The following is a 25,375-nucleotide window of genomic DNA, read 5'->3' as shown; positions in this document are numbered from 1 at the left end:
TGGCTGATTCAGAGTTCAAAGTATATTGCCAGGACACCTTGTTTCTCTTTGTCTTAATCATTTGTTTTGCTTTCCTCTTGTCACAGGCAGGCTCTCTCCCTGAATTACAGCAAATATGGCCTCAGCAGTTCTTGAATTACACGGGAGCTGTAAACACGTATAATCTGAGTAAGGAAGAGTCCCTGCACCCATAGCCATCCCTGATGAAATTCTCTGACTGGTGCTGGGTCAAGCTCTGTGAGTCTGAGTCATAAACCCAACCCTCTGCCTGGTGAAGTGGGACCAGGTCTGGGAGATGCAGGTGCCCAAAGGAAAAGGGTTACTCCCATTAGAAAAAGTAGAAGGGCAGTTCCGGCAGGCATATATATAAGAGACTATCTAGCAGAGAAAGAAACCAAGAAATTGCTTTTTTGGAGGAGAAGGCACAGAAGACTGTTACGCTTTTTTATATAGATTTTCTTTTTCAAATATAACAAAAGCTACTTATCATAGTAATCAAGACTTCTAGACACCCCCCATACTGAATTTACATTTAACATCCACTTAAAATCCTTTAAATTATCAAGTTGCCTAATGTCCAAAGCTTGTTTACTTAAATCGTTAACATTTCCTGAATACCTACTGTGTGACTTGTTGACACTTTCCATTTATTGTTGAATCCTCACAATACTCTATTAAGTATTATTTACATTTTACAGATGAGGATACTCAGGCCCAGAAAGGCTAAGTAATTTGCCCCACGTCACACAGCTAGAAATGAAGTGTGATTAGAGCCCAGATTTGCCTGGTTCCAAAGCCTATAGTTTTACTACTTCATGTTTATTCCTTAGTTCAACTTATTCGTTTCACAAGGACTTGAGGATTGAGCTAGATAGGTGCACTGGGGGGAAATAACTATGTAAGTGTATTGACAACCTACTGAAAAAGTGTTAATAGTCTTTTTTTTAAAGATTTTATTTATTCATTTGGCACAGAGAGAGAGAGAGAGAAAGAAGGAACACAAGCGGTGGGGGGTGGGGGTGGTGGGAGAGGGAGAAGCAGACTCCCCGCTGAGCAGGGAGCCCGATGCGGGGCTCGATCCCGGGACCCTGGGACCATGACCTGAGCCGAAGGCAGACGCTCAATGACTGAGCCACCCAGGTGCCCCAAGAGTGTTAATATTCTTGATATGGAGAGAGCTCTGAAAATCAGAATATTTTAAAAAATTAGAACAATATTTCAAAAAATACATGAAGTATTAGACTGATTAGTAACAAGAGTGCAAATAACTTTTAAACATATGAATAAGTGTTGATCCTCACTGGTGATCAAAGGCATAAAAATTAAAATAACAATGTCAGTTTGGGGGTACCAAATAGACAATGATTTTCTTTCTTTTCCTTTCCTCCTTCCCTCCCTCCCTCCCTCCCTCCCTCCCTCCCTCCCTCCCTCTTTCCTTCCTTTCTTCCTTCTTTTAATTGTGTAGGGAAGGGATCAGGGAAGCAGAGACCCTCATACAAACCGGTGAGAGTAAATACTAGTACAATGCCTTTATTTCCCCAAATCTAGCTTTTTAAGATTATTGTGAGCAAAGAGCAATCCCCTGAACCCTCACCCCATCAATCCATTTCCCACAACCGTTTTCAACTCTTTAGCTGATTCTTAATATCTGAATTCTTAATATTTCTAACAACATGCTCATATCGCTACTTTGTGAGTTTTCAATTTTAGGTGTTTTCTTGAGTTTTCAGTTGTAGGCATTATCTATTGATTTTCAACTTTGGAAGAGGGGAATTTAGCTCTGTCCTCACTAGTTACTATCCTCCTATCTTACTAATTCAGTAATATCATAATTTGGCTAGCTTAATATTCAATGTTTATGTGATTATGACTATATAAATGCCAGTTACAGTCGAGCCACATGCTACACAGTACCTTACCTTTCCTGTACATTCTGTTTTCCTTGAAATTAATAGTTATCTTTTGTTTGTTTAGTTTTTCATGGGCTCATTATTAACTCATTAGCTAGTGTTGTTTTCCGTTTTCTTGGCAATATCTAGTGACTTTGATTTCCTTGAAGTCTCTTTGAACCCTCTGATCAGATCCTATGGAGACTGGTAGCCTTTTGGCCTTGCTGCACAGCTGTCTCCTTTGGCTCTGTGTTCATCAATTAGGGATTTCCTTTTCCTTTCTCCTGTGCCACATCTCTATCTCCCTAAGTCAAATGCCTTCCTCTTTCTTAGTTTCCCCTCTCCCTTCCTGAGGAAAGGTGCATCAAAATACATTGTTTTTGAGATTTTTACATGTCTGAAAACATCTCTTTTACCTTCACTCTTAATTGATAGTTTGGCTGGGTATGTAATTCTTGAAAATAATTTTCTTTCAGAATTTTGAAGGCATTGCTTCATTGTCTTCTGGCTTCCACTATTACTATAGCAGGCAAATTTCTCCCAGGGGCAAGTATAATGTATAGAGAATATACTTCTTGCCCTAATGTACCCATAAATAAAAAATACACCATTTATACAATCAACAAACTTAAATATTGTAACTCAGTGCAAAAGTAAAATAAAAAGTTTTCTTATTTGCATCTTTCTTATGTTTTGTAAATAGGCACCTGGGGGTATACTGTCTCTCTCTTTTCCATTTGGCTATATGACTTTGGAAGCCCAATGCTATTCTGATTCTTAATTCTTGATGTAAAGCTTGATTTTCTCCCTGAAAGCTAGCAAATGTCTTTCTTTGTTGTCAGTTTACTGGAATTTCACAAACAGCTTCCTTTGGCTAAGGCTTTTTAATCTGAAAACTTGCATCCTTCATTTCTGGGGAATGTTCTTCAATATTGATGATTTCCTTCCCTGTTCATTGTATTCTCTACTTCAAGAACTCTTGAACTCTGGAACTCATTCATTAGAATTCCTGGACGGATCCTTTAATTTTTAAACTTTTTCTTTTCCTTTTCTTAATATTTCTGTTCCTTTTTCTGGAAGACTAATGCAACTTTATTTTTCAACCTTTCTCTTGAGTTCATTTTATTTCTGCTACAAAAATTAGTCTTTACACATAACTATTTTTTTTTTGTTGATTCTCTTATCTCTGTTTTTCAAGTCATTAATTTTTGTCTTTAGTATTCTTTCTTTCAACTTCCCTTGGATCTGTTTTTCTTTTTTGTACTTAAGTTGAAAGATTAGTCCATTAATTTTTAGCCTCTAAGCACAGTAAAGCTTTAGATCCACATCACAGGATTTAATTGGAGGCATTTTCATTAATGTTCAGTTCCAAGTGTTTTCTAATTTTATTTTCTTCTTTGACCCATTAGTATACAGAAGCATATCTATTTTTAAAAAATGTCATAAAATTGATTTCTTGCTTAATTGCATTAAGATCCAAAATTGTGTTCTCTGTTCTTTGATTTTTGTTGAAACTTACTTTATGGCCTTTAACATAACTCATTTCTAATGTTCTATTTGTTCTTGCAGATAATGTGCACTCTCCAATTCATACTTGCTATTTTTTCTGTATGTTAATCAAATAAAACTTGTCAACTATGGCTGTGCAAATATCCTATATATTTACTGAGTCAACTTAAAATTATTGGCTTATATTTTCTTTATAACAAGCAAATACTCTATATTCAGGCATCAAACCCACCTGAGTTTCAGATAGAAGCCACAAGTTATTAAAGAAAGAAAAGTTCTACCTAGAATCAAGCAGATAGGTGTGATGCCTTATTGTCTACCTCAGCAATTTTTTCTCCTAGTCTGCCATTTAGCTAATTGTGTAGCCCTTTGCCCACCCTGGCTTTATGCTGGGGTCTTCAATCTACTCTTTGTCCTGTGTGTCACCTACAGCTATAGGCACCTGGGAGAGTAGATGTTTTCAGGGCATCCAGCACCTCTGGTGATTCCTCAACCTCCCAGACTCTTCCTCCAGCTTTATTCCTGAATTTAGAGAATTTTTCCTACTTTCTTATAAGCTTACTAAATCATTTTAAGTGCTGTTTTGAAATATTTTATCCAGTGATATTGAGTATTTTATGTGTGTGGTGGTGTTCTTCCAGTGTATATTTCTTACCTTACTCACCTCTCTCAACTTCTCATGTTCTTGCTCACTCTTATTTCATAAAGGCTATGTATTCTTACACCCTTAACCATGACAAGCAGCATTTCCCCCCCATCACTGTAATATATTTTCAGTGATTTACCTATCTTTTGAATTGACATGCTATTTTTATTTTCTTTGTCTCACGGTATTTTTAAAATGGATTCCATTTTTCTCCTTTTTACTTATTTTTGGATATAGAATATTCCATTGATCCTTACCTGGTCTTTGCCAGCAGACAGACTGGTCAAATTGTCTTTGGCCCTCTTGTCTGTCCACTTGTGTGCTGGTCAAATTCCCTTCACAGATCTTAAGATCTAGCAGGCTTTGGCTCTTGTGGTTCCTTTGGGTTCCTTCCCATACTCTGAATAGATGGAGTTCAAGAAAGCCTAAGTTCAAAGTATTCTCAGGGCTGCTATTCCTGCCATGTCTTTGTCTAAAAACATTTTATGATATATAGGGGACATCATCTGTTCTCTTCTTTCCTCTTTTCTCCAATTCCTTGTTCAGTTTTTATTTTATTTTATTATTCTATTTTATTTTAATTGCTTGTAGATAAGGGTAGAGTATTACAAATTGTTTTAGAAGAAGTGCTGAAGAGGATCACTAGGTGGTGGGACAGCTTTAGCAGCAAAACAGAACAATGGAGAGAACTGTTATCTAGTTTTGTGACTAAAATCTGTGGCATGCAGGTGATCTCCTATAGCTATTGCTAAAAATGCATATTCTTGGGCTTTTCAGACCTACTGAGTCAGAATCTCAGGGTGGGGGTGTGGAGTGAAGCCTGAGAATCTATACTTTAACAATTCTCTAGATGATCGGGATGCACACTGAATTCTGGGAACCACTGGTGTGGACCTACGATTTCTTAGGAGGGTGAACAGTAAAGAGGGATGAAGCACCTACCTTTTTAAAACAGGGCATAACAGGGATGCATTATTAGTTGAATTTCCCATCCAGGTACATTAATATGGTAGGAAAAATATTCCTTCTGGACTCTGGAAAAAAGATTAACAATCAATACCAGTTTTTAGTAGTATGGTTTTTTAAAAGTATATGACTAGCTATTTCAGTGAGAATTTGAGAGAAATTACACAGAAGTTGTGATAGACATCTTTTAAAACGGAAGACCTCTGGTTTATCTTTCAAACATTGCTGAGGTCTACTTTTTCCGATTCAGACTCATTGCCACCAACAGGGGTTCATTACTGTAAGCGGAGACTATTTTTACTGCCACATAGCTAGAATTTGATGCTTCCTTTGTTCCTTACTCAATTCACAATTCATGTCACATCGAAAACACAATCAAAACATCCAGTGGATGGGGTGCCTGGGTGGCTCAGTCGGTTAAGCGACTGCCTTCGGCTCAGGTCATGATTCTGGAGTCCCAGGATCGAGTCCTGCATCGGGCTCCCTGCTCAGCGGGGAGCCTGCTTCTCCCTCTGACCCTCTTCCTTCTCGTGCTCTCTCTCTCTCATTCTCTCTCTCTCAAATAAGTGGAATCTTTTAAAAACAAACAAACAAAAAAACATCCAGTGGCTACGCAATCTGCCTATACCATGAAGTCCAAATTTCCAACTTCAACCAGCCATTCAAGATTCTTCATTGTATGATCTTTTCTTCCCTCCCCTGTTCTCTCTAAGATTACGCCGTTCTCACCTGGCAGGTTTCATCGTCCCTGTCAGGACTTGCTTGTCAGGACTCTAAGCCTCTGCTCATGCTCTAATACCCACTTCTTTGTTTATCCAAATCTAAAGTGACATTCAAAGTAAAGCTCAGGTGTTACCTTTTCTCTGGCTCAAATTTTTCCTTCACACTGCAGATCTGTCACTCTAAAATATCTTCATTTTCCCATTTCCTGGAGGATAATATGTAAACTCTTTCACCTCACATACAACACGGCCCCAATTCCTCTTTCCAGTCTTATCTCTACAAATTTTATGTACTTGACCTCCAGACACAGTGAATCACTCTCTGATTCTCAGTCTTGCCAGGTTATGTCCAGCTTTCCGTACCTTTGTACATGCTCTTCCCTCTGCCAGATATGACTTACCCTTTTCTCCCCTTGAAAAACTCAAATATCCTTCAAGACCCATTTTAAACTCACCGTGAAACCTCTGACCACTCCCTGGCGAAGCACATCACCCCAGAGTATCTTGAGTACCTAAACATGGATCTCATTGTATTGCGATTCTTCATTTGTAGGTTTGTCTTCTGTACTGGATGTGGGCCCATTGCTAAACAGTACCTAGTAGGGTACTGTTTATCCAACAGTTGCTTGAAAAATGTTGCTGAATGCTTGAATGCTGTAACCTGTATTGATTTCCCCATTGTCTCAACTCCAAGAGCTCTTAGTGCTTACATCAGTCATTTTGCTCAGTTTCCTCACATTGTTCTTCTGTCTCAAGTGTATGCCGGATTCCAGCAAGATTACATAGAGATGTCCTGTTCAAGACTTCACTTTTCCAGCCTCAGTGTCTTCACCTGTAAAATAGAAGATAATAATAGTACCTCAATCAAAGTGTGAAATGAAGTATTGCACTGAAGTGTTTAGCACAAGGCCTGGCACATAGTATGAACACAAAGTGGGACAAACATTTCATACACTGTTACATCTTGCATTTCTGTCATTTCCCCCTTGCAGTCACATAGGGCTTTAGTGAAGATGATATGAGAACATACACGTGAAACCATGTTGTAATACACTATGCAAACATTTACCTTTATTTTCACTGTGTCCTAACTAGGTTAGAAGCCTGTTTCAGCCTTCACCCCTTAGGTCCTCAGCAAGATGCACAAAGCCTTATCCAGCTCAGCTTTTCTTTCACAGCCTCCTATCACCTCTCAGCACCTGTCACAGGGTTATGACATAGTAGATGCTCCATTAAAGAGAGTGACAGCTCCAGAATTACCGAGGCCTCTAGCTGCAAGTGAAGCCTTCTGCATTCTTTTTGTTTGCTGTTTGCTTTGTATTACTCGATTTAAACACTTTGCCTTGGTCAACTCACTCCTGACATTTTGGAGATGCTGCTTAGTTTGCTTTGTGTGCGCTCTTCCACCTTTGGCCAGTGGCCTACTTTTTTCCTCTTACTGAAGACATAAGTTATATTTATATAACTCTTCCACTGCAGAATGAACAAGTGCTTGCTTTGGGTCCTTTCTGATATTTTGGCCGTTTGTGTATATCACTAAGATGTGACTTTTGCATTTAGAATATAAGACGTGGTAATACACATACAGGAAAAAAAAAAGATAAAGGATAAGACTTTCAAATACTGTATGGAAACACAGGTATGGTTACAATGAATCGAAACAGGTGAAAGTTCCCACAATCTCGAGAAAACGTACGCAATTTCTGAAAAGGATTTGAAGCAACGTGCAGGGAAAGCGCAGTATATTAAGACGGGGCCCATTAACCAAGAAACGAAGACTTGCATCTGAAGAGTTACATAATGACACGCTCCTAAAACCCTGAGGCATTTCCTGAACTCAGAGTTTACGGGGACCACCCGGCAACGACTGGAGCCCGGCCTGGTGAATCCAGGCGAACCGACGCAGGTGCGGGCGAGGCCAGCCATGGAGCCCAGGCCCCGCAGCTCCGCCGCACGAGTACCCGGGCAGCGGGCCGGGCTCAGCGCTCCGCCGCGCCCGCTCGGCGGTCGGCCCCGGGCGGCCGGTGCGGGCTTCCGCGGCTCGCGCTCCGCAGGATCTCTCAGCCCGCGTGGGCCCGGCCGGCCCGACACCGCTGAGCCCGCCGCGCCGGGGGAAGGAGTTTCCGGCGGACTCTGCGCAGTGCCGCTTCCTGTCCCTCTCGTCGCGCCGCCTCACGCTCCCTATCCCGGACGCGGCTCGCGCGGGACCCGCTCCCCGGCCCCGGCGACCCCTACCTCCCCCGGTGCCATGCAGTCCCGGCTTCTGCTCCTCGGGGCGCCAGGCGGCCACGGCGGCCCGGCGGCGCGGCGCGTGCGGCTGCTCCTGCGACAGGTGGTGCGGGGCAGGCCCGGCGGCGACTGGAGGTGGTCGGAGGTCAGACTGCTGCGTGCCGGGGCGGGGGCCGACACAGGTAATCCCGGGACGCCCTTGCTGTCTGTGCGGGGGGAGGGGGGACTGCGCTCCTGGGCACTCCACTCCACCCCACTCCCTGCTGCGCCGCTTGGGAAGGAGCGCTGCGCGGGAAGCCAGGACAGAGACGTTCGAGTCCCCGTCTCGCGGCTCACTGCTGTGTAACGCGGGGCCAGGCGCTTGCACTCTCTGGGCCTCATTCTGTAGCCCGAGGGAGCGGCGCTCAGGTTTCTGATGACCTGGAATAGTGCATTTCCCTTCCCTCACTGCTGCTTTTATCCCAGGATGCTGATTTGGATTACAGTACTCGCTGGGGTTAACGCAGCAGCCCTCAGGAATTGTTGAAACCTGGACTTGACCTTGCCCTCCGAATCTCAAGGGCCTGGAAGCCGGGTTGTGTCCTGTTCCAGCCAGGGCTAGTGGCGGCTTAGAAGTGTGCCTTCTCGCCAAGGATCCCATCGTTACAGTGTTTTAAACGTATACACAAGCCTTTCTAACTTTTCCAGGGGTTTTCCTTTCTCACAGTGCTCACATCTTATTGGAGCTGAAAATCACAACTTAAGGTTAAAACTCACGACTGTACAATTGAATAATTGAGACCCAGAAGGGAAAAGTGACTTAAGGAGATCACATAGGTCACTAGTGACTGCTTTAGAATCACGTGCTCTGATTCCTAAACTCAGGGTTTTTGTTTGTTTGTTTGTTTGTTTCGCTTTGCTTTGTTTTGCTTGTTTGTTTGGATCTACCAGAGCTGGTTTTAGGAATCTTTTGTTGTTGTTGTTGTATGTTGGAATTAGAGCATTTGTGCTGGTTAAGGGGAGGAATGTATGTTGTTGCTGCTCTTGAATGGCAAAGTGATTCTAAGCAAGATGTCAGTGTCACTGTTGCTTAGAATAATGGAGGTTTTTACTATGAAGTTGCAGGTTTCATTGTTCCTCTTGCAACTCCGCCCCAATAATTTTCCTTGCCAGGAAGTTTAGGTCTCATACCTTCCATCCATCCATCCATTCATCCATCCATTCATTCAACAAATGTTTTTTTCTTTCTCCTGTGTAGAGTTGTGATTTCAAATTTTGCCCCTTTATCGGTTATTGTGACTTCTATAGTGTTTGTTTATTTGTTAGAGGTTTTTGTTTGTTTGTTGCTTCTTTGTCCTAGAAAGCAGAGAGGACAAGGGTAGAAGTGCAGCATAATCTATAACTTGGGCTTTGGAGCGAAACAGGTTGGCGTTAAAAAAATGGGTTGGAGTCCATTTTTGCATTGTCTGGATATGGATACTTGAGGGTGGGTTATTTAATTTTGTGTCCCAGGTGTCTTTTTTTTTTTTTATGTTCAGTTAGCCAGCATATAGTACATCATTAGTTTTTGATGTAGTTTTCAATGACTCATTAGTTGCATATAGCACCCAGTGTTCATCACACGGCAGATGTTGTGTCCCAGTTTTCTTAACTGTAAAATGAGAATAAGGAGAGTACACTTGACAGGATTGTTCGGAGGATTTACTTATTTCATATAGTTCCTGCCACATATAAAAGTTAACTTCTTTATAATTCTTCGTATATGTATTTTCAGCTATACAAGAGTTTTTCTGTTTCCTTGGCTTTAGGTGAAATGAAACCAGTTATTTTAGGTCTAGAACTGTCAGAACTAGCTGGGTAGGCATGTGGAAAAAAGGTAATTGATATGAACTTAAAAAAATTGTTCTTTGTAAAAGAATAATGTTGATTATAAAAACATTAAAAATGTCCTCAAAATTATGTCCAGCAAATCAAAGTACAGGGTTTGCTTCAAATGTGAGACTCATGAACACATTACAGACAACATACTAACTTCTTAGACTCAGTCACTGACCCTAGCAGGATCATATCACAAGGAATAAATTGTGCTAAACCTACTTGCCTTGCTGTTGCAAGGTTGAAGGTAGGAAGACTGTGGATGAATGTAGTTGGAACCTCACCAGAGATATGAATTCTATTAAGAACAATTGAAAAGCTAGGGGCGCCTGGGTGGCTCAGTCGTTAGGCGTCTGCCTTTGGCTCCGGTCATGGTCCCATGGTCCTGGGATCAAGCCCCGAGTTGGGCTCCCTGCTCGGCGGGAAGCCTGCTTCTCCCTCTCGCACTCCCCCCTGCTCATGCCTCTCTTGCTGTGTCTCTCTCTTTCAAATAAATAAAGAAATAAAATCTGAAAAAAAAAAAAAAACAGTTGAGAGCTAAGTAAACAGGAGGCAAGCTCTTAGCTACCCTGGGACATAATGTTGGCCATCAAGTTTGGAGTGTCTCAGTTTGAACCAGAGGTCATACACAGATAAAACCACAAATAGCACTATGCTGCAGTGAGTTACAGTTTAGGTTGGAAAGATGCTCCCAGCTGCATACACACGTGACCAGTAACTCATCTCTGCATGTGACTGACCTTGCTTGCTAGTAGTTTGGAAACAGAGCAACAAGGTGCATAAGCAGTAGATTCACATCATATACTGTTCTTATTTCTCCTGGATTGTATGTGTGTCTTATTTGTCTTTATATTCCTTTTGTTGCCTGTCAACATTTTGTACCTAATAATAAGCACTCAGTGGCTTAAAATGCTAAAATTCATAGAGAGAAGGAGCAGGAGAGGCTGGGATTGCCTTGTTGGCTTTCAGGATAGGAGCTTCATAAAGCCTTGTAAGCAGGAGGAGGAGAAGGTCATTTATGTTAAAAAAAAAAAAAAAGAAAATCCCAAACCCACTGCTTTTTATCTTTTGCTATTGGATAGTTTAAGTATCCATAATTTGTAAGTTCTTTATATCTCTTTATACTTCAATAAATAGTATTGTCTCTTAGTTTTAGGAACAAAGAGATTTACAAGGAGGTTAGCTACTGCAAAGAGTTTTCTTTTTTTAAAAGATTTTATTTATTGATTTGCCAGAGAGAGAGAGAGAGCAGCAATATATATTGCCAGAGAGAGGGGGAGCGGCAGGTAGAGGGAGAGGAAGAAGCAGGCTCCCTGCTGAGCAAGGAAGCCCGATGGGCATCCTAGAGTTTTCAGTAAAGATTATTGGTGTTTTCACAGATGGAGCCAAACAAGTTGGTTCAGTAGGACTCTGACATTAAACAGGTTTAAATATACCATAGAGCAAGATCAGATGATAAACTGGAAACATAACTGTATAAATCTACCATGACATGTTTAGTGCTGTCATTTAGCACCATTGTTATTAAAAGGATTCACTGTTCTATCTTTATGACTTTGTGTATGAAATACATTTGTTTAAAGAAATATTTAAAAATACTTTTTGTACAAGAAATTTGTGTTCATTGTAGGAAAGTGAAATACAAATCCCCTAAGACCTAATTCTCCCATGCAAAGTCGTAATTGTCAACTTTTTGGTGTTAATATTAGCAGATTTTGTAAAAATACATATAATATTTATTTGTATAAATACACATTTCTTTTTTAAAAATGGGATCATGTATGTTTTATAATTTATTCTCACTTAACCATTATTGTGAACATATTAACAAAATGATAAATATTGCTATACATGATTCTTTTAAGTATATATTAAGTTCATGTATTTATCCATATAATTTATTCTACCAGTTTCCCATTCTTAGACATTCAGTTTATATGTATGTATGTATGTATTTATTTATTTAAGTAATCTCTACACCCAGCGTGGGGCTTGAACTCACAACCCCGAGATCAAGAGTCGGATGCTCTACCAACTGAGCCAGCCAGGTGCTGCAAGTTGTCTGTTTTTAAATATATAAAAAGTGCAATAGACATCCATCCATGATGCAGTTTTTTTGTGATTTTAAGATTTTATTCTTGGGCTACAATAGAATTAATGACTTTGGGGAGGGGAAGTAGAGAACTCTTGCTTCAACTGAGAAATACAGTGTAAAGGGAAAAACTGCACTATGGTTTTAGATCTGTATTTACTGGGTATTGAACTTTGGGGAAATTATTAACTACTCTGAACCTGCAGCAGGCTATGGTGACTCTGGGGACATTGTGACCCTTGTATATTAAAGAATTTAGCAGTAAAATCCCCAAACAGTTGTTACCTAATAAATCGTTAGGAAGACCTGTATTAGGAACATGCAGACTTACCTGGAATTCGCTGATATATTTGGTTTTTCTCTTGGGTCTAATTTTTGTATTAAAAAAAAAAAATGGTGGGCCCCTGGGTGGCTCAGTTGTTAAGCGTCTGCCTTCAGCTCAGGTCATGATCCCAGGGTCTTGGGATCGAGTCCCACATCAGGCTCCCTGCTCTGCGGGAAGCCTGCTTCTCCCTCTCCCATTCCCTCTGCTTGTGTTCCCTCTCTCTCTGTTGAAAAATAAATAAAACCTTAAAGAAAAATTGGTGACATTAAATCAGTGGTTCTTAACCAAGAGTGATTTCTTTTCCTCAGGGGAAAATGTGCATAGAAAAACATGGTTCGCATAGGTGGGAGGTCCAATGGTTGTAGATACAGGATGTGCAAATATTTTTAGGGTTCTCTCTGCCTTTCCTCATGGTTCCCCCACTTTCTACTCTCCATTTGTTGGATTTGCTTTTTGCTGTATTGGTTTCAGCATCTGCCAGGATTTCTTCCAGTAGTAGCAGTGATAGCCGTGCTGACAGCCCCAGGTTTTGATCGTCCTTATAATTCACACTGTTAGAAGAGAGAACATCTTTTCCTGTGAGCTCTGACAAAAATCCTTGTGAGAACAATTATTGGCCAACCTTGGATCGTGTGCCTAAACCAGTCATTGTGGCCAGATGGTGGAATGTTCTGGCAGGGGTTGTGCAGGATACTTAGTTCTGGAGGTTTTGTTGCAGGGGTAAAGGGTGGGATGAGTGATACGCTACCCAAACCAAATGGGATGGGTTTCCCCACTGGAGAGAGGGGTTCTATTGTCAAAAGGGATAAAGAATATTGCGCAGGTAAAACAAAACAGCTGTCTGCTGAAAATCAAGTACATAATATCCAAAGGGGTTAGTACAAGAATAAGTGTTATTTAAAAGATATTATTAATTATTGTTTGAATATAGAAATTATTTTCCTACAAACCTTTGGGAAATTCTTTTAAATTAGGATTGCAAGTGATAAAAGCAAGCCTTGCCTTCGGCTCAGGTCATGATCCCGGGGTCCTGGGATTGGGTCCCGCATCGGGCTCCCTGCTCGGAAAGGGGCCTGCTTCTTCCTCTCCCTCTGCTGCTCCCTCTGCTTGTGCTCTTTCGCTCTCTCTGTCAAATAAATAAATAAATAAATAAATCTTTAAAAAAAAAAAAAAGCCTTATTACTCTAAATGAGCCTTAAATTTAATTTCCTTTGGGAGCTTTTATCTTTTGGATTCTTTTCAGGGCTTTTAATTTTCAAGTCCATACTTTCCATGCCTGAATAAAATACATATCACTTTATTGGTAGTAGTATTTATGTGACAGTTTGTGCTATACAGGATTTCGGTTAATCTGAGTTATGTGTGGGGGTTTTTTTTGCATTAATTGTAATAATAAATGTAATTAAATGTTAAGAGCATGTTCTCTAACAATCTGTACTTGTTAATTCCTTTTAGTTATTCTAATAATTTCCATTATCTTACTAACTAAAATCTTTTTTAAAAAATGATTGCACTTAACCAAAATAGCGTATTTGAGGAATGGTATACATTAGTTTCTTCTGCCTAAGTTATGTTACTTATTGTGTTATGATAAGTATCTTTATTTCCCTTTAGATTAATACTTATACTACTTCATTCAAATGAATTCTTTACAAATAACTTGATTTCTGAGCATTTTGAAAGATAGGCTGTTCTCAAAGAATACAGAAAATCGGTGAACTGGGGCTTAAAACAATACTCAATTAAGAAAACAGTAATTAAAAGTTATAATCGTTCATCTATTCATTTATCAAACATTTATTGAATGCCTGCTTGGTTTAAGATATTATTTTTGCCACTATAAGTACAAACGTGATTAAAACTTAGGTCCTGCTCACAAAATGCTATGGCCTTATAGACTGAACAGTGATCTTCAAACATTTTTCTCACTTATCTCCGAAAAGGATTTGCAAATATGTATCCCTTCGTATATTTTGAAGTTGATACCTAGAAATTTTCCCGGTAAGAATAAATAGTCGCAGAGTATGGTGTTTCCAGTGTGTTGTAAATAGTGACATTTAAAACAAAAATTGCTAACAGTCAAAGTGTATCTTTTGGGGCGCCTGGATGGCTCAGTCTTTTAAGCGTCTGCCTTCTGCTCAGGTCATGATCCCAGGGTCTTAGGATCAAGCCCCACATTAGGCTCTCTGCTTGGCAGGAGGCCTGCTTCTCCCACTTCCCTTGCTTATGTTCCCTCTCTCGCTGTCTCTCTCTCTCTCTGTCAAATAAATACATAAAATCTTTAAAAAAAAATGTATCTTTTAAATGGAATCAGAATATCCTTGTAATTTGTTAGCCACTATCTCTGTTTTGAAAAATAGATAAAAAGCTCTTATTTAACTGTCAGAAAGTTTACATTATTTTTTTATCTCCTTGAATTTGTATTCCAATTTCAATTACATTTATTCCTCATAATTTTATCTAAATATTTTTTCTTGAAATGTTTTGTCTTTATCATATTTTTCTGCAACAAAAAATGTCTAATGTTAAAACATGTCTATCATTACAGTTATTAAAGCACAATTGATCACAAGAATATCAATATGTTTCAGATTTCTAAAAAACCTAAAATTTTATGGAAACATACCTGTTAATGACATGAGTGGTGCTTCCCCCAGTTAAATATTAATTAGTGTAATTAATAGTCCTTAACTGAATATTAATTATTGCTGCAATGTAAACAATTTTGATATACCAGTGTCACTCAGTTCTTCGTAGACTTTTTACTTATGAGCCAAAAATAATATGTTGATTAATTATCAAAAATGTTATTTTTAGTGATCTATCAACTGACAACTTGATTATAGCCTTTTCAGTTTTGTTCATAGCAAAGAATTGGAAACCACTTGACTTGCATGTAGAGTTGCTAACCTAGCCAGTATAATCACTCCTGCCTCCGTTTCTGGAAGGTTCACTAAGAAGGCTTTACCAAAATTTATCAAATGGCTATGGTTATTTCCTCACAAAGAGGCTGCTTGTTTAGTTTAATGTATTCAGAAAGAGTTGATAAAATTAACCTTTCACTCATCAGACCTTTGCCAATACAGTATTTTTTTTGAGAAAATGCTTCTATCATATGTTTAAGTCCATTTTTCATCAAATTTTAGTTTTCATAATTAAAAAAGATAATCTGTAACTATCAATTCAATCAGCTAAATTAGACTTTCTGGCAGAAAAAAATATTTTTCCTTTCAATTCAAATGACTTAATATATATTTTAAGGAATTTTTTTTTTAAGATTTTATTTATTTGAGAGAGAATGAGAGATAGAGAGCACGAGAGGGAAGAGGGTCAGAGGGAGAAGCAGACTCCCTGCTGAGCAGGGAGCCCAATGCGGGACTCGATCCCCGGACTCCAGGATCATGACCTGAGCCGAAGGCAGTTGCTTAACCAACTGAGCCACCCAGGCGCCCCTTAAGGAATGTTTTAAAAGCCACTGAAAGATGAATTACTGGCCACATTTTATAGGCTCGATTACTAAATACAATAAAGACAAGAATAAAGGAATCCAAAAAAAAAAAAGAATAAAGGAATCCAGTGGTTACATATTTGAATTACCTATTTCATAATATATGGTCATGCAATTTTGTTCTTTAATTTATTATAAGTAATGTAATAGCAGTGAAAATAAGTTATTTATATAATGAAGACTATGGTAGAAATCATGGTATTATTCTATTGAATGTGTAGTGAACTTTGTTTATGGGCTTTAGAGAACAATTAAAGTCATGTATAAAAATCAGAAATAAATTCAACAGTTTTAGACCTCATGATCAAATTTTTGACATTGTATTTAGTGAAATGAAAACTAAGTGATTCAGAAGCTAGTATAAGACATTTTCATAGTAAGAGTTAGAAAACAGCCATTTATAAGATAAGGAATGACTATAATTGGAATGAATATTTGATGATGACATTTGAGAATAAATTTTTAACTACATTTTTGAAAGATAAACATCTGATCTGAAAGAAACATTTAAAAGTTTTCTCTGTGGTTTTTATCCAATGTATTGTGAAAATTTTAGTAGTATTGAAAACTATTTCAATTACATTAAAATGGATCAGCATCAATTCTATGTACTGCTTCAGATGTTCAGAGGTACCTTTGTGTGTGTGTGTTCATATGAAGAGTATGTTCTCAAGATGAGTATTGAGGAAAGCTGAGAAAAGAGCTTACCTTTAAGTATGTGAAAAGCCAGTTTTTGAAGCTTTCTTTGCTTTGCACTCTGAGCTCTCCCATCTTGGATTATTTGACAGTATTAACTCTCACTTCCCTACTCTGCTCTGTACTATATCCGACACAGGCCAACACAGACCAGTCATTTCTAAAGCTACTCTTCGCTTTTAGTAGGAATTTATAAGACATGAAGAAACTATTCCTAGGCAGGTGTATGTTGATTTGAATAATTTTTAAAAGAGGCTTCTCCTAAACCATAATGTAATATGTCTCACTTGTTTAGGCCCCTGGAGCAATGCAGCAGCCATCATAGAGAAATAAGTGGGAGGGCTCCTGAAAGAGCCTGTGGGAATGGAGAACCTGCAGGGCCAGTTCTCAGTCAGATCAGTGTTAGGGAAGAACACATGGAAGTGAGGATCTGAAAAACTGATCTCCTTAAGATTGCCGTGCTCTGTACCCTTAGAAAGTGTGTACCCTAATTTAAAGACAATTATTGTAGAGGAATAATAGTCAATAATTGTAATAGAGTGTGAGAAACATGAACCAGATACTATGCTAGCAGAAGACAGGAATGGGATTCTTGGTGGAGGTGGAGAGCATGCAAAGGAAAAGTTGGGGAAAGTTCAATGGGAAGATGAGGATATTTGAGGAGTAGTCGTCTGAAGTGAAAGGGGTGTGAGAGAGATGTGGAAGGCCTTTCAGGCCAGGGAATAAAGCATCAGTCACTGAGATAGGAATAGAATAGGTAGAAGTGGTTGGAGATGGTTGGACAATACACAACAGAAAATCTAGAGTTCCATTTTTCTCATGTTACAGTTATCCCTGGAATATGTTAAGTATCGTGTCCAGTAGCTTACTGATAGGTATGGAACTCAGGAGAGAGATCTTAGCCAAAGGAGACATTTAAGACTTTAGTTGTACAGAGGTCAGAGTTGGAACATTGGCATGGATTAGATGATTCGGGAAAGGCATAGCATGGTAACAGAAGGGGGCCAAGAATATCAACATTGAGGCAGGAAGGACAAATGTCATTTTTTTCTCTTTGCCTGCAGCAGACATGACTAATTGATCACTACCCTATTTCTTAACAAGTCTAATTTCCATTGTGATTGCTTCTTTGGATCTTCAGAAGCCTTTTGCTTGATTTCCAAATGTTCAAAAGACTTTCCAGTTATCTTTTTGTTATTGATTTTTAATTCTGTTTTGATCAGAAAACGTACTTTGATTGATTTCAGTCCTTTGAAATTTATTAAGATTTGCTTTTTGGTCCAGCCTAAGATCTAGTTAGTGAATGTTTCATGTGCATTTAAAAAGAATATGTATTCTGTCCTTGTTGGGTATAGTGTTCAGTGAAAGTCATTTATGTTGAGTGGTTAATAGTGTTTTCAGATCTTCCCTATCCTATTTTCCAGTTGATCTTAGCCAAACACTGAGAAGTGATTATTCTTACTTTTCTATCCTTTCTATTTCTTTTTCGCACTCTTCTATCAGTTACTGAGATATATATTAAAATATCAAAGTATGATGATGGATTTATCTCGTTCTACTTTTATTTTTTTAACTTTTTTTTAAAGATTTTATTTATTTGAGAGAGCGAGAATGAGAGAGAGAGCGCACGTGAGAGAGAGGAGGGTCAGAGGGAGAAGTAGACTCCCCGCTGAGCAGGGAGATGGATGTGGGACTCGATCCCGGGACTCCAGGATCATGACCTGAGCCAAAGGCAGTCGCTTAACCAACCAAGCCACCCAGGCGCCCCTCTTTCTACTTTTAGTTTTGTCAATTTTTGTTTCATGTTTATCCCAGCTTTTCTTGCCAGGTCTGACCACCACTTATTTGCTCTGTTCCTCTACAAAGGGTCACAGTTCCTTTTAGGAAGCTTTCTACTTACTCTCTCTGCTTGCACTAGGCTCCTTCAGGCCCAGTGGTGGCAATGGCTTTCTGTTATTGCTAGTCCCGGGACACTGCGCTATCCTTGCTGGTTTTCTTTAAACTCTGCCCCACCTTCACAAATGGTTCTTTTATTATACTCTCCTCAGTTACTCAGTTTGAATGTACCGTCTGTTTTTGCTGGGGCCCTGACTGATAAATGGGTATGTTTAGGAAAAGCATTTTAGTCAGTTGGAAAATCCAGTGCAAAAACCTGAAATGAATATGTGTCTGATATGTTCAAGGAAGAGTGAGGAGACCAGGTGGCTGGAGTAGAATAAGTTGGGAGGACACTAGCAGGAGATGAGGTAAGAGAGGAAATGGGGGAGCCAGATCAGAATAGCCTTTTGGGCCATCGCAGTAATGAGGATTGAGTGAGAACTTGCATTACTTGACTCCTATTTTATTACGATCACTGTGGCCACTCTGTTGAGAATAAGCTTCAGGGTGTAAGAGTTGAGACCGGAGATCTGTCAGTAGGTGAGAGTTAATACCGTTTAAATGAGAAAATGAGTTTAAATAGTAATAAACCTCTCACTGGCTTGGGTCAACATTGTGGTGGTAGAGAATATGGTGAGAAGTGGACAATACTAGATATATCTTAAAAGACAGAGTCTGTGGGATTTTCTGAGGAGGCGAGAGAGAAAAGTTAAGAATGGCTGCAAGATTTCTGGTCCGAGCCCCCCGCCGAGGGATTAAGTTGCCATTAGTAGAACTGGGGAATATTGTGGGTAGAGCACATTTTGGTGGAAAGATCAGAGGTTCAGTTTTGAATGTTAGGTTTAACATGTTAGGCATCTCAGTATCTGTTGGTATCCATCTTTGGAGTTCTGTGGTCTAGGCTAGTGGTACAAATTTGAGAGCCAGGAATATGTTAGTTGCACTGGAAGGTGTAAGACTGGATGAGCTCCTCAAGAAGAGGTGGCAGGTGGAATAGGAAAGAGCCTAGAAAAAGAGAAGTTGAGGAGAAGAGGAAGAGCAAGCAAGGAAGACTTGGAGTCATGGTGAGGGAGGAAGGAAACAGAGGAGGAGAGGGGGCTGGGAGAGGGAGAAAGACGTGGAATCCCCTGTGGTGTAAGTCTTGAAAGGAGGCGGGGCCCCGACTCTACCCTGGCAAGTCCAGGCAGCTGGGCTGTGGGTAGTAACCTAGGCTTGGCCAGTGAGGTGCCCTGCCCAGGACTTCAAGTCACGATGGAATTATGTAGAGTTTACCACAGTTTACCTGTGGCAGGGTCCTTACTAGAAGATGCATCTGAAGACTAGATTAAAGATAAAGAATCATGATTTCTGTAACTTCAAATAATGTTTTCCCAACTTTTCTACAAGTTGGGAAAACATTCCTACTATTTCTATTGAGAAATAGCAAAATGAAATGGGGGAAAAAGTTGTCCTCTGGTCGTGGTGTCCCAGGTGTGGATCTCGGGGTGCCAGGGGCGGTACCTCAGTGAGCCTATCCCGGGGTGTGACTTTGTTTGTGTGACTGCTGTGTTTCTCCATTGCCTTCGTGCCATGCTGTGGACTAGTTATTGAGCCGACGTCTCCTCAGTAACCCACGCTTCCCGCGAGCTACCTCACGTTACCGCTGTCACGGAAACTCCAGTGACTTTTTACTAAGCTAGTTTGAGATGGGGTTTCTGCTGGAGCAGTTGTATGAAATAACTCGTGGGAACCACAGGTTACTTAGAGTCGAGGTTAAATGAAGTAACATAGATAACGTGTCTATAACAATATTTGCCGAATAACCAGGATTCAATAAGTATTAGCCGATGTCTAGACTAATTTAGAGGAAAAGTCCTTTGACTTACACTCTAAAAATACTTGTTTTCTGTATTAGAAAGTATACCTGTGTTTTACATGATGTTTTCTCTCAACTTGCCACATAACTGTAATATATTTATCTGTAAAATCTTTTTTTAAGTGTTTTTTTTTTTAAGATTTTATTTATTTTGACGCACAGAGAGAGACAGCGAGAGAGGGAACACAAGCAGGGGGAGTGGGAGAGGGAGAGGCAGGCTCCCCGCCGAGCAGAGAGCCCGACATGGGGCTCAGTCCCAGGACCCTAGGACCATGACCCGAGCCGAAGGCAGACACCCAACGACTGAGCCACCCAGGTGCCCCTAAATGTTTTTTAACAGAGTTACAGATTTCCTCACTTGTAAAGCCTCTGTCTCACATGGTTATTCTGGGAATGTATAAAGTACTTAGAAGATAGTAATCATTCAACAAATGTTGGCTGCTTTTGTTATTATTACGATGATATAAAGCCTTAGTCTCCGGGATACCGAAGTAGCTCAGAACTGGCGATGTTGAAAGTTGTGTTTTACACAGCTACTTTTTCTAAGTGTCCTTGAGCCAGCCCTTTATAAATGAAGTCCCAGGTGCAGATGGGATCAGTATGTCTATTTTGCTGTGGGAGAGAGCGAAGCAGAAAGTGTTTGGGTTAGTCCTGCACTTTAGAAGATCAGCCAGAAATTAATGTTACTTAAAATTAGAACCATGTAGAAGTGGGAACTTTTGCCTGTTTTGCTTGTTTCGTGTAGGAATTTTTGCATATAGGCTGGGGCTTTCCTAGAAATACTGCATTTTTGGATTATGTTGCTAGAGAACTTGAAGTTGTATGTAGTAAAAATAAGAACCTATAAGGATGGATGTAAAAAGGTTGTAACTTGTAGTAAAGATGCCACCTTATGGATGCTTTGGTTGATCTTAAACAAAATGCATCCTTCTGTATTGTTGTTGACTTTATTAGTATTGCTATTAATGAGAAAATTGCCATTAATGAGAAAATAATAAAATTCTGTTGTACTTCACTTTTCTTTTTTTTTTTTTTTGCTAATGTAGCATTTAAAATGTATATTTCACCAATGCTTCCCTTTTCCATTATATAACTTATACTTTGGTTACAAGTTTTAGAGCATAGTGGTTGACATAGACAGGTGTGTCTATGCAGCCGAACACAGGCAGATGTGGGTGCATTTCTATAAAGTCCTTCTCTGTAGGGCAGGACAGTCATTGTTGGGAAAGGCATAGTGCGTGGTTTTGTCTCTTGTAATGGTGTATTTCCTTGTTCTCTTTTTAGGCGATACAGTTAATATTGGAGATGTATCCTACAAGTTGAAAACTCCTAAGAGCCCAGAACTTGTGCCACAGAACTACAGTAAGAAATAGTCATTTATTTTTGAATGAATAACTTTTAACTTTTCATTATGGGGATTTTCAAACATATGCAAAACTAGAAAAAATAGTATAAACATGATGTACTTATCATTCAACTTGAACATTTATCAATGTATGTCAGTCTTCTTTTAACTGATTCCCATTTTTCTTCTGGAGTATTTAAAACCTATCTGCGACATCCTACCACTTCACCCTTGAATATTTCAGTAAAACATTTATTTTTTCATGTACTATTCTTTCTTTTTTAAATTGGGATAAAATATAATAAAATGCACAGATCTTAAGTATTCATTTTGATTAGTTTTGACAATTTTATAAACTTGTATAACCACCAAGATTACTTTCATTACCTCTGAATATTCTTCTGTGCCCCTTCCCCTCTGCTCTGCCCTGGAAACCAGTGTTCTTTTTTTTCTACCATGATGGATTAGGTTTGCCTGTTCTTTAGCTTTCTATAAATAGAATCATATAGTATAGTTTTTCTGGGTGTGTATTTGGCTTCTTTCTATCAAGATGATGATTTTGAAATTCATCCATGTTCCCATACTTATCAGTTTGTTTTTAATTGCTGAGTAGTATTACATTGTATAAATATACACACTTTTTTTACCTGTTCTGTTGATAGACATTTGGAGGGTTTCCATTTTTAGACTGTTATGAATAAGGTGCTATGAATATTCCTGTACAAGTCTTGTAGTCATAACTTTTCACTTCTCTTGAATAAATAACTAGGAGTTGAATTGATGTGTCGTAGGACGGATGGCTGTTTAACTTTTATAAGACACTGTCAAACAATTCTCCAAGGTAGTTGTGCTATTTTACCCTTTGACCAACAGTGATGTTCTATATTCCTGCCAACATTGGACTTTCTAGTCTTTTCGATTTTACTCATTCTACTAGGTGTGAAATAGTAACTTGTCATGGTTTTTGTTTTATAGCAGCTTTATTGAGATATAATTAGTATACCATAAAATTTATCTTTTTAAAAAAATTTACCTTTTTAAAGTGTACAACTCAGTGGTTTTTTATATATTTACAGAGTTATGCAACCATATCCCATCTAACTTTAGAACATTTTCATCATACCAAAAAGAAACCTCGTACCCATTAACAGTCACTCCTTGTTTCGTTCTCCGACAACTGTACACACCCTACCCCACCCCCAGCCTTTGGCAGTCACTAATATGTTTTCTGTTTCTGTAGATTTGCCTACTCTCAATATTTCATATAGATGAGATCATACTATACGTGGCCTTTGTGTCTGACTTTTTTCACTTATATGTTTCCATGGTTTATCCATGTTGTAGCATGTATCACTACTGGATTCCTCTTAGGACTAAATAATATTCCATTGTATGGCTCTACCAATTTTTGCTTATCCAGTCATCAGTTGATGGACATTTGGTTTGTTTCTCCTTTTGGGTTGTTACAAATGATCCTGTTACATGGATATTCATGTAAGTTTTTGGACAGACATATGTTTTCGGTTTTCTTGGGTATGTACCTAGGAGTGGAGTTGCTAGGTCAGAGGGTAACTCTATGTTTCACATTTTGAGGAGTTATCAAACTGTTCTCCACAGAGGCTGCCCCGTTTTACATTCCCCCCCCAATGTCTGAGGCTTCCAGTTTCTCCACATCTTCACCAACACTTTATTACTGCCTGTCTTTTTATTATAGCCATCTTCCATCAGTATGAAGTGGTATCTTGTGGTGATTTGCATTTCCCTAATGACTCACAGTCACTTGTTTGCTCAAAATCATGTCACTTCTTTTCTCAAAATTCCTTAAATGACTCCTCATACCTTAGGAACCAAGGTCACTCTTTACCTTTCATGATCTAGTCTCAGCCCCATCTCCTGTTACTCTCCTTCCCTATTTCCAGTCATTGGACACAAAATAGATAATGTTTTGTTCACTCTTTAGATTCTTCCACTAGACACCTGCTCCTTGAGGGAAGGTGTGCTCCTTGAGGGAAAATGTGCTCCTTGAGGGAAAATATCTCCCTTTCATCTAATATAAGTTTCCAGTGACTCCACCTCCCAAATGGCTCTGCTATCTGTCCTCTCCACTCTGTCTCACTTTTCTTTTACTATATATTTTTTAGTTATTTTCTTAGTGGTCACTCTAGGCACTACAATTAACAATTAAGCTTGAAACAAACTTGTACCTATTAATAATAACTTAATTTCAGTTGTGTAACAAAAACTTTGCTCTAATACAGCTTTCTTCCCTTCTGCTTCCTTTGTGTTATTGTCATACAAAATGTATCTTTATACATTAAAATCTGTCATCACAACTTCATAATTATCACTATATGAAGTTGTCTTTTAAATCAGGAGAAGGAAAGAATTACAAATAAAAATGTTTGTACTGTCTTTATATTTTCATATGTAGTGAGTGACCTTTACTAGTATTCTTTGTGTCTTTGTGTATATTTGAGTTACTGTCTCATGTGCATTCACTTCAGCTTGAAGGACGGACTCTTTTTAGTATTTCTTGTAGGGCAGATCTAGTGATGAATTCTCTCAGTTTTGGTTATCTGGAAATTTCTTAATATGACTTGGCTGATAAGTTTTTTTCCCAGCACTTTGAATATGTCATCTTATTGCCTCTGGCCTCCATAGTTTCTGATGAGAAATCAGTTATTAATTTTATCAAGAATCCTTTCTAATGATGAACCACTTGTCTTTGCTCTCAAGATAGTCCATTTATCTTTGTCTTTTGATAGTTTGACTTGATGTGTCTCAGTGCAGTCTCTTTGAGTTTTACTTATTTGGAGTTTGTTGAGCTTCTTGGATGTGCATTCTAATGTTTTCCGTTAATTTGGGGGAGTTCTTTTGTAAACATCATTATCATTTCTTCCCTCCTCTCTGTCTTTCTGGGACTCCCACTGTGTGTGTGTTAATATACTAGATGGTTGTACCATAGGTTTCTGAGGGCCTGTTAATTTTTCTTCATTCTTTTTTCTTTCTGTTTCTTAGACTGGATAATTTCATCTACTAAATTCAAGTTTGCTGATTATTCTGCCCGCTCATGTCTGTTGTTGAGGCCCTTTAATGATTTTTTTCATTTCACTTTTTGTAGTTTTTGACTTTAGAATTTCTATTTGAATCTTTTTTATAATTTCTATTTCTTTATTGATATTTTCTAGTGAGATATTGTTGTCATACTTTAAGTTTTTAGACATGGTTTGTTTGGATTCTTGAACATATTTATAAAAGCTAATTTAAAGTATTTTCTACTAAGTTCAGTGTCTGGCTTCCTCAAAGATAGTTTTATTGACTGCTTTTTTTCTTTTGTGTATGCTATACTTTCCTGTTTCTTTGTGTTTCTTACCTTTTTTTTTTTTTTTTTTTTGAAAAGTAAACCTATTAAATAGTATAATGTGACTACTCTGGACATCAGCTTCCCCTCCTCGCCTAGGGTTTGGTTTGGCTCCAGTTGTTTGTTTAATGACGTATGTAGACTGTTTTTCTGAAATCTGTACTCTTTGTCATGTGCAGCCACTGAAGTTTCTGCTCACTTAGCTTACTGGCCTGCCAGTAATGGGACAGAGATTTCTTAAATGCCTCAGACAAATCTGTTCTAGTTTTTGACCAGGGCCTGTGTGTGCATGTTGGACATGATTTCCAATGAAGCTCCAGAGGCAGCTTATAAGTATGTCTTACTGCTTGTGCAAAGCTTCAGTGTCAGCCAGAGGTGAGCCATTAGGCCCTTCTCGGAACTTTCCCAGACATGTGCATGGCTTTCTAGATTCCTAGACATACACTGTAGTTTTTCAAGCCTTCCTTTGGACATCTTATTCCCAGTTTTTCCTTTTAAGT

At 38.9% G+C, this 25,375-nt stretch overlaps 1 protein-coding gene and 1 long non-coding RNA gene across 9 annotated transcripts in view; one reads left to right on the top strand and one right to left on the bottom strand.

The window, feature by feature from the left end:
- Positions 1–993: 993 nt before the first annotated feature.
- Positions 994–8,104, bottom strand: LOC112826638 (uncharacterized). 5 transcript variants are annotated; one of them, XR_012378781.1, is made up of 5 exons: positions 7,968–8,104; positions 6,188–6,564; positions 4,987–5,078; positions 4,302–4,444; positions 994–1,180 (listed from the first exon to the last, which is right to left on the bottom strand). It is a non-coding gene; the product is annotated as an uncharacterized lncRNA (long non-coding RNA). The 5 variants fall into 5 exon arrangements; XR_012378780.1 differs by having other exon boundaries at positions 6,443–6,564; XR_003208993.2 differs by lacking the exon at positions 7,968–8,104 and adding an exon at positions 7,429–7,660 and having other exon boundaries at positions 6,443–6,564.
- VWA8 (von Willebrand factor A domain containing 8) overlaps positions 7,879–25,375 on the top strand; it is a 336,853-nt gene continuing 319,356 nt past the window's right edge. For 3 of the 4 annotated variants that reach the window (XR_012378777.1, XM_073894490.1, XM_073894489.1), the window contains exons 1-2: positions 7,880–8,143; positions 21,454–21,531. Coding sequence is in view for 2 of the 4 variants with exons in the window: in XM_073894490.1 (XP_073750591.1) it covers positions 7,981–8,143; positions 21,454–21,531 (241 nt within the window). In the remaining 2 variants the exon portion in view is untranslated. Of the gene's footprint in view, positions 8,144–21,453; positions 21,532–25,375 lie in introns of all 4 variants that reach the window. The other variant, XR_012378779.1, reaches the window with a different exon arrangement.

Source organism: Callorhinus ursinus, unplaced genomic scaffold, assembly GCF_003265705.2.
Source record: "Callorhinus ursinus isolate GAN/ISIS: 27379988/994484 unplaced genomic scaffold, GSC_fseal_2.0 scaffold7, whole genome shotgun sequence".
Classification (NCBI taxonomy): domain Eukaryota; kingdom Metazoa; phylum Chordata; class Mammalia; order Carnivora; family Otariidae; genus Callorhinus; species Callorhinus ursinus.
This window is presented reverse-complemented; position numbering and strand designations above follow the sequence as displayed.